The sequence below is a fragment of the Cupressus sempervirens genome, chromosome 8 (genome assembly GCF_028749045.1).
Source record: "Cupressus sempervirens isolate cs-2001-9-10 chromosome 8, ASM2874904v1, whole genome shotgun sequence".
NCBI classification, from domain to species: Eukaryota; Viridiplantae; Streptophyta; class Pinopsida; order Cupressales; family Cupressaceae; genus Cupressus; species Cupressus sempervirens.
Window position 1 is genome coordinate 407,241,450 of NC_143125.1, and position 16,937 is coordinate 407,258,386.

General features: G+C 38.4%; 1 protein-coding gene across 4 annotated transcripts in view; it reads right to left on the bottom strand.

Moving 5' to 3' along the window:
• Positions 1–12,570: 12,570 nt before the first annotated feature.
• Positions 12,571–16,937, bottom strand: part of LOC149543000 (nuclear pore complex protein) — a 79,200-nt gene continuing 74,833 nt past the window's right edge. For 2 of the 4 annotated variants that reach the window (XM_089797926.1, XM_089797927.1), the window contains 3 exons: positions 13,477–13,578; positions 13,158–13,304; positions 12,571–13,070 (listed from right to left, as the gene is read on the bottom strand). In XM_089797926.1, the coding sequence (XP_089654052.1) occupies positions 12,882–13,070; positions 13,158–13,304; positions 13,477–13,578 (438 nt within the window). In that variant the 3' untranslated portion in view covers positions 12,571–12,881. Of the gene's footprint in view, positions 13,071–13,157; positions 13,319–13,476; positions 13,579–16,937 lie in introns of all 4 variants that reach the window. The other 2 variants (XM_089797928.1, XM_089797929.1) reach the window with 2 other exon arrangements.

The following is a 16,937-nucleotide window of genomic DNA, read 5'->3' on the forward strand; positions in this document are numbered from 1 at the left end:
TCTGAGTTATCACACATTCGTTGTGCACGGGAATACAAAGTTGTGTTTATACATGGGAGATAACATAAAAATGCTTGTGTGGGTCCCAGCGAGCCGAGCACATATAAGTAAATTTTCACTACCAACAGTATGAATGTGATGTAGCGACCAACCAAGGAGATAGAAGGTGATCCTTTGACTAGTCAGGCCGCAACATGTGGCACAGATCTTGAGAAGGCGAATAGGACATGTGGCACAGATTTTGAGAAGGCCAATTAGGCGAATAGGACATGTGGCACAAATTTTGAGAAGGCCAACTAGGTGAATAGGACATGTGGCAAACAATCGTGTTTCAGTAGGAGTTGAGGTAGGTGTGGCAAGGTGGTGACCAACTAGCGACAAGGCAGAAGAGCCGGCAAATCGGAGAGCGATACATCGCGGGAGACCTTGTGGATGGTGATGCCAGCAACAGATACATGGCAAGATCTCATGATTTTTCAAGAACATGTGACATCATCGTGAAAACACGAGATTGTGACAGATCTTGAGAAGGCCAACTAGGCGAATAGGACATGTGGCAAACAATTGTGTTTCAGTAGGAGTTGAGGTAGGTGTGGCAAGGTGGTGACCAACTAGTGACAAGGCAAAAGAGCAGGCAAATCAAAGAGCGATACATCATGGGAGACCTTGTGGATGGTGACGCCAGCAACAGATACATGGCAAGATCTCATGATTTTTCAAGAACATGCGACATCATCGTGAAAACACAAGATGTGATAGATCTTGAGAAGGCCAACTAGGCGAATAGGACATGTGGCAAACAATCGTGTTTCAGTAGGAGTTGAGGTAGGTGTGTCGAGGTGGTGACCGACTAGCGACAAGGCAGAAGAGCAGGCAAATCAGAGAGGGATACATCGCGAGAGACCTTGTGGATGGTGACGCCAACAACATATACATGGCAAGATCTCATGATTTTTCAAGAACATGTGACATCATCGTGAAAACATGAGATTGTGACACGTGGTTGCAAGACCCAAGTGGTTAAAGCTAAGGTGGGCATGACGTGTCCAGGTCAACCAATCAGGGGACAGCACATGGCATTAAGATGATGCCAAAAGATGGTGACACGGATATGACTAGATTTCACAAGCCAGTCACAGAGCAACACATGGCACCTATAGATTGACTGAGGGTTCGACTAGGTGATTAAACTAGAGGGAAATCCAAAGTTTGAAATCAATGTTCCTCCAATGGTGCACATTTAATTTATTAATGCCCAAGTAAGTTGAGGGCTCATGTATGGAGCAAAGACATATTAAGGAGAGGTGGATCTCACAAAAAATGTAACCAATACAAAATAAGATTCTTCTCCACCAATCAGAGCACATGTGCAGACCTGTCGTCAGTTTCTTGAAGGGAAATGAAATTTGCATTTTGTATAATTCCTACTATACAATAAATTGGAAATATTTTGATGAAGGGGCCTACACATTTTTTTAGTTAGATTGATTGTCTTTCCAAGAGGGTTTCTACGTCACATCTTGAGTAGTATATCAAAATCATATATTTTTGGAAAGGTCTCAAGACAAACTATTCATTTTTGTAGGTAGAATGAGTGTAGGTCTTAGTGACAGAGACATATTCCTCGATTTGTTCAGCAAGGGCTTTTTCCTTGGCATCTTTGTGGTAGTTAGAGGCATCATTTTACAAATCCCCCGTTTGGGTTGGAGAGGAAAGTGTCAACACCATTAATTTACCATTGCGTCCATTTGGTAGGCATTTTAGTGGGGTTTTTAGCAGCAAATATGGTATTCTTCCGGAAGGGTTTTCTCATCATTTTGGGGATATTTTCTCAATTTGTTGCAACCAAATGATGAGATCTTATCCATTTTTAGTTAAGGAGAGAGGAGAGAGGCTTTGTTTCAACATACGGAAGAGATTCAAGTGGACAAATGACATTATTAGATCATATCTGGGATTTCTTCTTCTACTACTTATTTTTCTCTTCTTTCTTTCTCCAAGGTTGGTTCCAGTTTGTTAGCCAAGTTTCCACAACTTAGTTTTCCACCATTCTTCAACATTTTTCTTGTTTTGAACAGCAGATGTATTTTTCCTTGAGCAAATGAATGAAGCAATAGTTACAATCCTAGTTTATTTTGTGTTGCTTTGAGTTATCAAATGCATCTTGATGTATTTAGTTTCAAATAAATAAATACAAAGTAGCTATCAGCGTATTCTCATTTGAATCGTGTCTCTTGTCTTTGAGTTGTGCAATTTTATGTATAATGTGGACAAAGAACACAAATCTCAGTTATAGCTTGTTTTGAGTTGCATGCCATAGTAGATTTTGGTGTTAATTCAAAGGATTGAGTAAACGCTTAACATACTTTCACAAAATTGTAGATCTCATGGAAGGATTTTGATGAGTAGAGGAATTATAGTGAAAGTTGATGTCTCATTTACAAAGTAAATGGATAGATCATACGGGTCATGGTGTATGTTATAACTTATGTAACACTCAATGGATAGGACCTGCTCATGCAGGATCTACATTTTTCTTATTGTTTGGTTCATGATTCTTACTAAAATCTTAGAATTATCAAAATGATTTTTCCTTTTATGTTGAAGAGCTAGAAGGAATACCCTCACTTAGCTTGTGAATTCATAGGTTTTGTAACTAGTTATTGCTTACCTATTGTATTACATAAGTATAGAAGAATCGATGTATTATCTGCTTTGTTTGGATTCTAGAATATGTTTTACATTGGTCATGTTTGTGTGAATCCAAGGTAAGCCAGCCTAAATCTTGTAGAGTTTGAAGTGGAGAAGGAATTGTTCCCTAGTTAGTTGGCCCAAGTTATATTCAAATGCATCCATCCTTGGAATTAACTACCCTTAGATGTATTTTGTTTCAATGTCCTGATTATTTAAACATTGTTAAATTAGGAGCCAACATAATCTTTTTCCCACACCTGCTTTGATACCATGTTAAAATTTGGTCAAATTTGTATTAATAGATGCAATCTCAATTTTATAAGATTTGATGCAGGAGCATCCAGAGGTATAAGGGCAATCCTGTGTCACCCAAAAAATGTACTTAGACTTAGTTTCTATTTTATGTCTTTGCATTTTTGGATACCCATTTGGCTCAAATAAAGGTTCCAACTCTCATAGTTCAACTATCAGTGCATTTAAAAATCTCGAAAAAATAGGAGCATGCAATTTGACCATCATTTTGGTGACCTAGAAGGTGTGACTTGGCCAGATGAATGTAATCGAGATTTAGAGCATTCCAGAAAAAGAATCAGGTCAAAAGGCCCCACGGTTTGAAAGTTATTGCAGTTTTTCGAGTTTTGGAGACCCCCTAAGAATGCTTCAAAGTCAGGTTTGGGGCATTAAATGACCTCGAAAAGGGTCGAAAAATGGGGGACGAGCGAAGCTGGTCCATAGGGCTATAGAGTGCTTCGAGAGCTTTCCGAAAATGTAAACGATTCGTCAATCGGAGTTACGGTTCAAAAGTTATGCCTCCCGAAAGTTCGGCTACCGTTTCTGGATTCTTCTAGAATTGCACCGACTTCTAACGCAGCTTCCGGAACCTTCTATTTTGTCGGTGGATGCCTACTAGCACTTTCTAGAATGTACTCCTAGTCCTTAACCCTCCGAGGTCTATTTAAGGAGATTTCTGGCATTGTAAAAGGCAGTTCAGATTGGAGCTTGAGAGGAGGTGCTAAAAGGAGAAATATTCTCCAGATTTATGCTATTGTAAGCCCGCAGGGAATGTTTTGAGTTTATTTTCTCTGCACTGTTTGTACCAGCTTATTTTCTCAGTTAATATAGTTTTCCCCTTTCTATTGTGGCTATTCTGGTTGTTGGGTTGTGTCCCCATCAAGTGGTATCAGAGCGGGTTTTCCTGAGTGTGTAGACAGAGCGCCGATTGTGAGGCAGTTTGCACCAGGACTGTGTGGTTGTGGGTTCGAGTTAGAAGATGCCTCCACGAAGAGAGCGTGGTGGAAGGGCCAGAGCTGTTGATCCTGAGGAGGTTAGAGCCCTCCAGAGACAGGTACAAGCATTGCAAGAGGAGCTTCGTAGAGGAGCAAATATTGCCGCAGATGACAATAGTGAGGATGACAATGAAGAGGAAGTAATGGAAGTTGACGGGGAAGTTCTGAATCCTGTAGAGGAAAGGCTTTTTAGGGCCATTTCTAGGTTTGGGAAAAGACCTACAATTGAAGTGGGTATATTTTCGGGAAATTTGAAACCAGATGAGTTGATCGATTGGATCAATGAACTGGACGAATACTTTGAGTATGAGGATATAAGGGACCCAGATAGGGTTAAGTTTGCAAAGGCCAAACTAAAAGGCCATGCCAAAATCTGGTGGCAAGAGATTCAACTGGAAAGACTTAGACGAGGAAAGGAGAAGATCACAAGATGGGATCGCATGGTGGACAAATTGAAGAAGCAGTTCATTCCTGTGGACTACGAGCTTGATCTGTTTAAGAAGATGCATGGGTTAAAGCAAGCAGGAAGATCAGTCCAAGAATATACATAGGAGTTTTACCGACTCCTGATTAGAGCGGGGCATGCAGAAGCAAATAAGGAGAAGGTTGCTCGTTATATTAGTGGGTTACGACCTAGCATCCAGGAGGAATTAAGTCTGGTAAGAATGACCAGCGTTGAAGACGCATACCAGTTTGCCCTACGAGTTGAAGAGAAGCTGAGTAAAAGGTTTGAAGGAAGACAAAGAGGGCGCGGCCAAGGAGGAAGGGGAAGCGGTAGATCATCTGGAGGCCGCAATGAAACTCAAAAGAAAAATGAAGATGAGAATACTAGCAGGAACCAGAGGAATGAGGGTTTCAACCGCTCCCGCGATCAAGACTTTGGAAATCAAAGAGGAAGAGGTAGAGGACGTGGGCAAGGAAGAGGAGGCTTCCGTGGTACCTGTTTCCATTGCAATGAAGAAGGTCATCGTGCCTTTGAATGCCCTCAACGACAAGGAAGGATAGATAGGAGAGCTGAGGGCCAAGCTAGGGTTGCTCATGTGGATGAGGATGCACAATCATCACATTCAGAGGATGCAGAAAGAGGAGAGACCTTGGTAAATGAAAGAGTCCTACTAAGTGGTGAAAATGAACCAGGACAACGGAGGAGTTTGTTCCGTACCAGATGCAAGTGTGAGGATAAATGTTGTGATGTGATCATTGATGGTGGTAGCACTGATAACTTGGTATCCGAAGAGATGGTCTCTAAGCTGAAGCTCAAGAGGGAGAAACATCCCCAGCCCTATCGGATTTCTTGGGTAAAAGATGATCATAAGGTCCTGGTAAGTGAACAATGTTTAGTAAAATTCAAAATTGGGAGTTACCATGATGAAGTTCTTTGTGATGTTATTTCGATGGATGTTTGCCATCTATTGTTGGGTAGACCATGGCAGTTTGATAGACATGCAATACATGATGGACATGCAAACACATACTCTCTGACAAAGGATGGAGTTCGCCACAAATTGAAGCCCATGAAAAAGGAAGGTGAAAAGGTATGTAGCAGTGCTAGGATTTGTCTTGTTGATGGAAGGAAGTTTTTAGATGGCATGAAACATCAGCGCATGTGCTATGCTTTGATTCCTAGAAAAGATAAAGAAGGTAGTAGTGAAATACCATTTGAAGTTTCAGATTTACTAGGAGAATTTGGAGATATTATCTCTGATAATGTTCCAGATGGATTGCCACCAGTAAGGCAAATCAGTCATCAAATAGATCTGATTCCAGGAGCTAGTTTGCCTAACAAGGCTGCTCACAGGATGACTCCTACTGAAACAGAGGAGCTAAATAAACAGGTTCAGGAGCTGTTGAGGAAGGGCTTGATTCGAGAGAGCCTGAGTCCATGTCCAGTACCTGCAGTACTTGCACCAAAGAAGGATGGAGAGTGGAGGATGTGTACAGATTCTCGAGCTATAAATAGGATAACCATCAAGTACCGGTTTCCTTTACCAAGGATGGATGATCTTATGGACTGCTTGAGCGGAGCTCAGTACTTCACAAAGATAGATCTGAAGAGTGGCTATCATCAGATACGGATTCGAGAAGGAGATGAGTGGAAAACAGCCTTCAAGACCAAGGAGGGTCTTTATGAGTGGTTAGTCATGCCCTTTGGATTGACGAACGCCCCAAGCACCTTCATGCGGCTCATGAATGAGGTACTTAAGAAGTTCTTGGGAAAATTTGTTATTGTCTATTTGGATGATATTTTAATTTTCAGCAAGACTTTGGAAGAACATTTACTGCATATTCGTAGTGTCCTTGAAAGGCTAAGGGAAGAGAAACTGTTAATTAATCTAAAGAAGTGTGTCTTTGCAAAAAGGGAGTTAGTCTATTTGGGATTTGTTATATCACCTGAAGGTCTCAAAATGGATCCAGAGAAGGTTAAAGCCATCTTGGAATGGCCTACTCCAAGGTCTGCTACTGAGGTAAGATCATTTCATGGTCTGGTTAGTTTTTACAGGAAGTTTATTAAGAATTTCAGTGGCATATGTACACCTCTAACTGATACAATAAGAAGGGATAGAAAAGAGTTCAAATGGACTGCAGCAGCTGCGAGAAGTTTTGAATTGCTGAAGAAGAAGGTGACTGAACAGCCTGTGTTGGCACTTCCAGATTTCAGAAAAGTATTCCAGGTGGACTGTGATGCTAGTGGTAGCGCTATTGGGGCTGTATTAAGCCAAGAAGGTAAGCCTATGGCATATTTTAGTGAAAAATTGAATGATGCAAAGAAGAAGTATTCTGTTTATGATCAAGAGTTCTATGCAATAGTTCAGGCCTTAAAGAAATGGAGGCATTATTTATTGCCAAAGGAATTTGTTTTGTATACTGATCATCAGGCATTACAGTACCTAAATAGCCAAGGTAAATTGAATCAGAGGCATATGAAGTGGGTAGAATTCTTGCAGAGTTATACATTTGTGTTGAAGCATAGAAGTGGAAAATCTAACAGGGTTGCAGATGCATTAAGTAGGAGACAATTGTTGCTTACAACAATGCAGGTTGAAGTAGTTGGGTTTGATGAACTCAAGAATTTGTACCCCGAGGATCCTGATTTTGCTGAAGCATGGAAAGCTTGTAAAGAACCTGTTGCTGTAGATAGAACCAAGTGGTTAGACTATTTGATTCAGGATGGCATGCTGTTCAAAGGTAGTCAATTGTGCATTCCAAGGAGTTCCATGAGGGAAAATCTGATTAAGGAGAAACACAGTGGAGGGATGGCAGGACATTTTGGTCGGGATAATACCATTGCCATTCTTAGAGAACATTATTTTTGGCCTCAAATTACACAGGATGTGAAGAAGTTTGTACAGAGTTGCCAGGTTTGTCAAGTTGCCAAGGGTTTTAGTCAAAATACTGGCCTATATCAGCCACTGCCTGCTCCATCAAGGCCATGGGAGGACATAAGTATGGATTTTGTTCTTGGATTGCCAAGGACACAAAGGGGTAATGACTCAGTATTCGTGGTGGTTGATAGGTTCTCCAAAATGGCACATTTCATTCCATGCCACAAAACTCATGATGCTGTCCATATTGCAGACTTGTTTTTCAAAGAGGTGGTGAGACTACATGGTCTTCCAAGGACTATAGTTTCTGACCGAGATACTAAATTTGTGGGGTATTTCTGGAGGACATTGTGGAAGAAGTTGAGAACAGACTTGAAATTCAGTTCCACGCATCACCCACGGACTGATGGTCAAACAGAAGTGGTAAATAGAAGTCTGGGCAATTTGCTGAGATGTTTAGTTGGAGATAAGCCCAAGGGATGGGATTTGATTCTACCACAGGCAGAGTTTGCTTATAATAACTCTGTAAATAGGAGTACTGGAAAATCACCATTTCAAATTGTATATGGGAATAGCCCAAGGACTGCACCAGAATTGAGGAAGATAGAACAAGGGGAGAGAACAAGTGCTGAAGCTGAGGAATTTGCTGAACACATCAAGCGTCTACATGAGGAGGTTCAAGCACACATTATCAAGATGAATCAAGAGTATAAAGCTAGGGCTGATGCAAAGAGAAGACATAAGGAATTCCAAGTAGGGGATCTAGTCATGGTGCACTTACGAAAAGAAAGATTTTCAGTTGGTACTTACAACAAGCTGAAAATGAAGAAATTTGGTCCCTGCAAAATTTTGAAGAAACATAACTCAGGAAATGCATATGAGGTTGAGCTGCCAGATGGTATTCACATTTCTCCCATTTTCAACATTGCAGATTTGACAGAGTATCATGATGATGGTACTGATGAGGAGCTGGTTTTAGAGCCATGTCCAATTCCTGCTTCTAAGAAGGAGGAGATAGAAGACATTCTAGATCATCGTGTGGGTAGGAGTACCAGAAACAGGCAGTATGAAGAGTATTTGGTCAAATGGAAAGGACGACCGATCGAAGACTCAACTTGGATTTCAGCAGCTGAGGTTTCCCATTTGGGATTTCCTCTACCATCCATAAAGTGACAGGGTCACTTTTCAATCTACCCTGGGTGTCTGATGCAGGAGCATCCAGAGGTATAAGGGCAATCCTGTGTCACCCAAAAAATGTACTTAGACTTAGTTTCTATTTTATGTCTTTGCATTTTTGGATACCCATTTGGCTCAAATAAAGGTTCCAACTCTCATAGTTCAACTATCAGTGCATTTAAAAATCTCGAAAAAATAGGAGCATGCAATTTGACCATCATTTTGGTGACCTAGAAGGTGTGACTTGGCCAGATGAATGTAATCGAGATTTAGAGCATTCCAGAAAAAGAATCAGGTCAAAAGGCCCCACGGTTTGAAAGTTATTGCAGTTTTTCGGGTTTTGGAGACCCCCTAAGAATGCTTCAAAGTCAGGTTTGGGGCATTAAATGACCTCGAAAAGGGTCGAAAAATGGAGGACGAGCGAAGCTGGTCCATAGGGCTATAGAGCGCTTCGAGAGCTTTCCGAAAATGTAAACGGTTCGTCAATCGGAGTTACGGTTCAAAAGTTATGCCTCCCGGAAGTTCGGCTACCATTTCTGGATTCTTCTAGAATTGCACCGACTTCTAACGCAGCTTCCGGAACCTTCTATTTTGTCGATGGATGCCTACTAGCACTTTCTAGAATGTACTCCTAGTCCTTAACCCTCTGGGGTCTATTTAAGGAGATTTCTGGCATTGTAAAAGGCAGTTCGGATTGGAGCTTGAGAGGAGGTGCTAAAAGGAGAAATATTCTCCAGATTTATGCTATTGTAAGCCCGCAGGGCATGTTTTGAGTTTATTTTCTCTGCACTGTTTGTACCAGCTTATTTTCTCAGTTAATATAGTTTTCCCCTTTCTATTGTGGCTATTCTGGTTGTTGGGTTGTGTCCCCATCAAGATTGTAGATATGTGTCCCTAAAATAATATTTCATAATCTTTTAATGTTTTCATAAAACCTTTATTTATCCTAGAGGTAAATTATATTTAAATACTAAACTTGGATTGAAGACAAAAGTAAAACATCTTGAAGACCGATATCTTATGTGTTTGTTTGTAGTTTTACTCTAGTCGCCGGATGCAAATATATATTTGTGGAGGATGTCATTCGTGGAGACACGTCAACAAATGAAGACATGCACATCAACATGAAGGACCATCATATGTGCCACCAAATGAAAGCATGTTAGGTGGAGTCTAATTACAGCATAGTTATGGACAGTTGGAGAAAGATTAACCATTGCCCACTCATCAACAATGTTGTTACACATTAGACGACACATACTTTCTCAAGGGAGTTGATTGTTTGACACATCACAAAGATGTTGATTTTCAATTTGGTTGAACCTTATGGAGACTATTGAAAAGATTAGGCTACAAAATGAGGTCCAAGTAGTGATAGACGCAACACGTGCAAAGCTACAAAGAAGATTATTGAGGCAACCTACAAACATATATTTCGGACTCCATGTTTAGTGCATATAATGAACAATGCACTCAAATGCATGGGAAAGATTGACAAGATTAAAGTAGTCAAGAATGTAATAGATACCCAAATGCTTATCTACATAAACACCACACTTCACATGCACAAGCAATTCAAGAAAGAGATCTTAAAACTAGTTGATACTAGATATACATCTTCTTTCATTCTCTTGGAGAGAATGATTGAGTTGCAAGAGGCACTACAACTCATGGTTATGACTTTAGAGAGAAATTGGTGGGTCAAGGCCAAGACAAAGAAGAGGAAGAGGAGATAATCAAGAGTGATATATTTTGAGGTGATGCAAAAATACAATCTCTATCCTTGCTCCAATGCATGAATCCAACAATTCTATGGTTGACCAAATGAGGGTTGTTATGTGAAAAATTGACCCCACTTTAGCAATCTACAATGTACACATTCAGCCAATCATAGCACATGGCACAAGTTGAATACCCCCTTAGATGTGGTTGTTGATGCATTGAATCCCCATTGATAAATGTCTAATACTCGTAAAGTTACACAATTTAGAATGATGACATGGAGGCAAAGTTATTCAAGTACATTTGTAAGATGTATGATGCCAATACTACAAGCATGATTCAAACTGAGTGGATGAAATTTCTCATAGAGGTATCTATAAGTCATGGCTTAACCGCCTCCTATGTTCTATAAGTCTAGTGGTTGTATGGGCATTGAAAGGTCGATCTTTTTGGTGTAACGACAACTCTAGCTTGTATCAAGTGATATCAGAGCTTGGTCGCAAGTTCAAATCCCCTCGAGTAACGTTGAATAGAGGAGTGTTGGACTAATCGCCAACGAACCCCTTCGGGATTCATGACATGGCTTAACCGTCTCCTATATTCTATAAGGCTAGTGGTTGTATCAAGCATTGAAAGGTTGATCTTTTGGTGCAACGACAACTCTAGCTTGTCACAATAAGAACTATGGCACACAAGGACACAATTTTTTGGTGGACCTTTCGTAGATAAAAATCAAAGACTATTACACTAAGCATTCATTTTCTATCCCAAGTTTCTAATTCTTCAGTTCGAAAGAGGGACTAGTCTTCTAGCTTCATCCACTCTCTTGAGAGGAATAGACTTGCCTCCTGTCAAGTAGAAAAACTCATGGCTTCACATAGCGTCTTGTGTCTCATTGACTGAGACATACATTTGTAAAGAAAGTCGAGCCATACATTGGGATGTAGAGGCATAGGAGCCATTGCAAATTGACAAGGATTAAGATGTTATAGATTCACATGTAGGATTGGTTGTTGTTCCTTTAGCAAATCTTGAATGTGAGGAGTCCAATAGTTCCAATGATGAAGAGTTTTCCTTCGAGGAATATTAGAGTTTTCAATTTTATGATATTTTTTATACAATAAAAATAATCCATTCATTTTTGTCAAACTTAAATTTACAAAGAGAGTAGAGCTATATGTAAGGATTAGAGCCATAGGAGCCATTGCAAATTGACAAGGATCAAAGGTGTTATAGCTTCAAATGTAGGATTGGTTAGTGTTCCTTTCGCAAATCTTGAACGTGATGAATCCAATAGTTCCAATGATGAAGAATTCTCCTTCGGGAATATTAGAGGCCTCTACTCACTAAATTTTATCGTTTTGTACTTGCTCTAATATCATGCTACTTATTGTAATCATTGTCATGATATTTTTGATATAATAAAAATCTTCCGTTCATCGGCTCAACAATTTCATTTGTCAAACTTAAATTTTATTCAGTATTTTATTAATATTCAATCTTCATCATTCAATATTCGAGTATTGAGTATTTACAATTTTGTTATTGTCTTATATATCCTTTTAGGCCATTTGTCCCTCCATCCCCAAAATCTGTACCCCCGTCCAATTGTGTAGCACTATATACAAGTAAAGAAGCATATTATAGGATCTCTAGTAATTACAAAATGGCTAGGGAACAGTAGAGGAGGATGGAGATTCAAGAATATTCTAGCTAAACAAAATTATGTTGTAAACCCATGGCAGTCAATGAACCTCAAATATAAGCCTGCAGGCATGTTGATATTCTATTTTCAATAACACAAGTTATTGTATCCTTGCACTCAATTTCTCTGACCGTGTTTTGTGTGTTTGGCTGCAAGGTTGGGCAGTCTTCTGAAACCTCTAACCTTTCATCCATCCTTGAGTCCACCAGTTAAAATTCTAGTCAAATAAGTTATTTGACAGCTTGCATGTTCTAGGGTAAGATACTAATCTCAAGCCTGGGTTGCATATCAGAAACAAGTCACTTTCATTTTTGTGCTTAATAATTACTAATGACAAACAATAACATGTTCAAATGATATGGAGTTGAACAATTATTTTTTGCAGCTTTTTATTTGCATGTTACAAGGAATTTGTGGGAGTCGAGTTTGATCCAGGTAGTTTTACCTATCTAGAAGTTCCTTGTCTGTTGTTGAATCAAAAACATTACTATTTGAGAGAAGAATGCTGATCCAAAGCAAAGATGACTGCACAGAGTCATCGAGTCAACAAGAAGCCACTCATATTATGATGATAAAAAGTTCAAATACAAGAGTGGAAAACTAGATCATCAAAGAATAACATTCAGAACCCATTCATTGCTTACCATGGAGACACCTACTGGAATAGAAAAAATAGGAAAGAGTTGCCAACAATTTGCATTCAGAAATGGAAATTTTCACTGGATCTTTTGCATGACAGTAAGATCATCTAAGTTGTTAAAATGACACTTCAGTCACTTTTGTTTGAGACAGAAAGGTTTTAGAAAACTACAATGCATGCAAAATCAAATATCAAGAAAACCACAAATACCTGTTCTAAAATATTACAGATATAATTATTGGAACATTTAATGCAACATTCTGACACTTTCTCAGAACCAACTTAACCATTGTAAGAATGCAAGCACAAAAGTAGCATTCGTCAAAGATTCAAATTCAATAGCCATTCAAGCTATTTGTATTATAGGCGTGCAAAGTTCCATTTCTTCCAGATCTTCTCAAATCACTTTCAGCACCTTCATCTCTCATCTCAGTATCTTCTGAAACTAAAATTTCTATATTTCTTGTATCCTTCCTTAAAATGCTAGCAAGACTAGAAATAGCATCTGTTTGCTGGCGCAAGAGCTGAAATGTCAAATAACAAACAAGTCAAATTTCACAAATTTCTCATCTCCAAAGAGACATCAGTTTAAAATATCAAATTGCTATTACCTCATGCATGTCACCCAGACTTTGTTCATCTATTTTAGCCAATCCAGGGAGCAAGGTCTGTGCTCCTTCAACTTGAGATTGTACTCGAGAAATCGACATAAGAGTATAGATCCTGCGTGGCAATTCTGCACCAGGTCCTTGAAGCTGCTACAATATTTAGTCTTTTAAACTAGAATTATATTCATATTCTGAAGTCCAGATACTAAAAAAATTAAGCTACCCTATCAGGATAATTTCTGCAAGCAAAATTAAACTGTGCATAAGAGAAGATATTTAAAAACTGTACAAACTAGAGTCAGTCTCGAAGGTCAAAACTCACTTGTCGGGTTAGTGTACGCAATTGCACACCTAAGTAGGTTTCCCCTCTTGTGGTTGGAATATGAAATCCTTTTCCCTCTAAAGCCTCCACAATCCTCATAGCCTGCTTTTTCATTAAAATGTTTATTCATCGCAGAAAAAACATACATACATTATATTATTAAAGGAAAGAAATTTGTTGTGTAGACAAATAATCTGAGACAATGATTTCATGGCCATAATAATTTAACCATCAAGCAAAAAGAAAACAATATCTGCAATATCAAAAGTAAAAATATATTTATAAATAATCAATACACATACTTCAGGTCTAAAAGTATGACAAGGCGGAAAAGTAATCCCGGAGCTCATAATTCATAGCCACTTAAATCAAAACTCAGTTTAGATAAATGGCTGGAATCAGGAATTTTCAGAACACCAGATAGCACTCTACAAGTTTCACAGAGTGCAATAGCCTTATCCTGATGTTTCATATCCACTTGAATCAACTCTAGGTTTCAGTAAATGGCACCTAGCTTCCTAGCAAATATCATGCTTGGCATATTTTTATGTAATTATGTTTAACATTTGCACCTATCCTCTCGCAGGTCCTCAATAAGTATGTGTGATTACCATACACACTAACACAGATTGTGGACATGAATTGTGCCATTTATTTATGCAAGACAAATACAGCAGGATATTTTTGGCAAATAAACTGTTTGATTTTTATCTGTTGACCTAGGAACAACCACCCAAGGAGCTTAATAGTTTGAGCCAATCAAATCGATGCCATCGTGAAGATCTCATTGACAACAGGAAATATACAGGATTACACATGCCTCTTAGAGAAGATGGACGGCTTCCCAAAATATTTAAATAAGAACAAAATCCAACCATTAAGTTTTCCAACAAAGAGTTAATTCCCGTATTAATGGTCCTCTGAATCCTATGCAATATATATCTATATTTGATAGAGGACATCTCAGTGAACCAGACAGATCGCACATATCCTTATGGGGATCATGAAAATTCAGACCAATTCATGGGAAAGGGTTATCTTCTATAAACTTTTGGCTCTGAAATGTCAAGAAAGGTATCCATAAGATTTTGTATTTGAAAAATTCTTCATAAATTTGATGGATCTGCAAGTGAATTGAAAAGAAGATCAATTCTCTGACACTAACCCCATTATCAATTTTCTCTTTGAAAAGAATATCAAAACCTTAGTTCTGCCATAATGAAAGAAATCCTATAAATCTTTCTCCTGATGCAGACTCTCCAGATGCTCAAAGGGTACCCAAATAATGATTTCCATAAAGCTATTACAGATTATCTTGAGGAATAACTTAAATGCTATATTCCATGGCATTTTGGGGACTAGAGATGTGTTTCAGTGATGGCAATCAATATAACTAACACTATGACTGCTAACAAACTCAACAACAATGTAACAGAACTATGTCATATAATGGTGTCATTAAGACAAGTTATGCTTATATTGAATAAGCAAGGTTAGCGGGAGACGGAGAGACTTGGAGGTCTCCAGTACTGGTACCAGTATGACTATTTTAAAAAAATAGGAGATGGGGGTACCTAGGGACTAATTTTTTTTTAAGCTTAAAGAGTCTCATACTAAATACAGAATAGTAAAACCGTAAAACTAAAAGACTAGAGTAAATACAAATAGTAATGTCACATTAATATAGAGTCAAATAGTTCAAAACTCACATAATCACATTCATGTATCTCATAGTCGTATCTGATTTCTGAATATCGCATTGATCATAATCATATCAGAATAATAACCACTGAGGTTATCATTACATATTCAAATTTTAAATTCAAAGAAGTATAGTTTTATGCTAAATTGCTGATATGCAAACAAAAATGAAGAAACTTAGCACTATAAACAAAAATCAGAAATCTATCTAGTATCTAGTATAATGATGATGTTAATCATGAATGTTTAATATTGTTGTATGGGGAGTTTGTCAACATGCCAAAAAGATGATTAAGTACTTATGTGTTGCATTCATGATAGTGTTTGCCATTAATGTCAACATATTAATTTTCTGAAGAGTTCAACCAGAGTTGCAGAGGAAGATTTGTTTGGCAAGGTTCGTGGTCAGAGAGTTTTGTTATGCGCACTAAGAGGAGTATTCAGGAATGTGTTTGAATGTTGTGTCTATGTTCACAGAAAGAGATATGAAGATTTGCGAGAGTCGCAGAAGATTTCATGGAGACTACTCTAAGAGCGAGTTTCTGGTAAATAGTTTCTGGTATTTGTGTTGTATCTTTTCAGTGAGAGTGAGGATCGTTCAGCGGGCTTGGATTTTGGTAGAAGACATGTTCAGGATGCTATTGTTAGCATGGCAGAATCAGATGTTCATTTTGTGATGAGTAGTGAAGTCTATTCAGCATGTTGTTCCCAGAAAGCCAACTTATGTTAATATCATTGTGGGAAGTGTTTTTTGTAATGTAACATGTAAATGTAATATCTTAATGTGGATTATTCATTGTAATTGAGAAAGCCTCAAGGCCGACTCAATTAGTTATTAGGACTTGGTATAAAGGAAAGTTTGTTTCCTTGTGGTAAAATGTCCATGTGATCTAGTGTGGATGGTTATGTTATTCGAGCTTTGGATGCGAATTATGTATGATCAAAGCAGAAATTAATGTTGTTGATGTGTTGTGAGCTTCAAAGGAACTGTATTGGCAAAGGAGGAGTTGTTTAGTCAGTTCAAGAACTTGGATATGTTATCCTGAAGATTGTTTAGTGAAGACAGTCTAAAGCTATTTGAACAATGGGATTAGTTGTCCTCCTTTCAACTCCTAACAGGGTTGGAATCTCCTGATAGGGATTCAAAGTCTCCTAATAGGGACTCATATGTCATGATTGTATTTCATTTGACTCCTAAAAGGGTCACATCCTTTCACAAGGAACTTAATTTTATCAATACATCATTTTGTGGGCATTATTCCCACCGGGGTTTTCCCTCTGATCAAGGGTTTCCCTAGTTAACATATCTAGTGTTATTGTGCATGGTTATCTTTCTATGGTTGTTGCATCTTTTGATTTGATAAAGTTATTATGAGTTGTTTATAATGGATTAACAACCACCACCTCCCCGCCCCCACCGCTCCTCCCCCCCCAAGTTATTTTCGTGGACTTTATTTTCTAACAAAAAATACTATCATCTACTCCACAAGGTTGTAATCATTCATCTCAAAGTTTTCAGCTATCATTAAATTGTCGTTGGTTTTAATTTTTGCATTAAAAAAGAATAAACTGAGGGCCAAAATACATAAAATAATTTAATATTATATTTTACATTGATTCTTTTATTAGTAGACTCCAGGGAGAATTTACTTCTTGGATTTGGACACTATGAAACTCCAAGAGATTTCATCATGAAGTCTTCAAGCTTTTATGAAGTCTCCGGAAATGCAAAAAGTCTTTTGAGACACATCTCCTAGGGG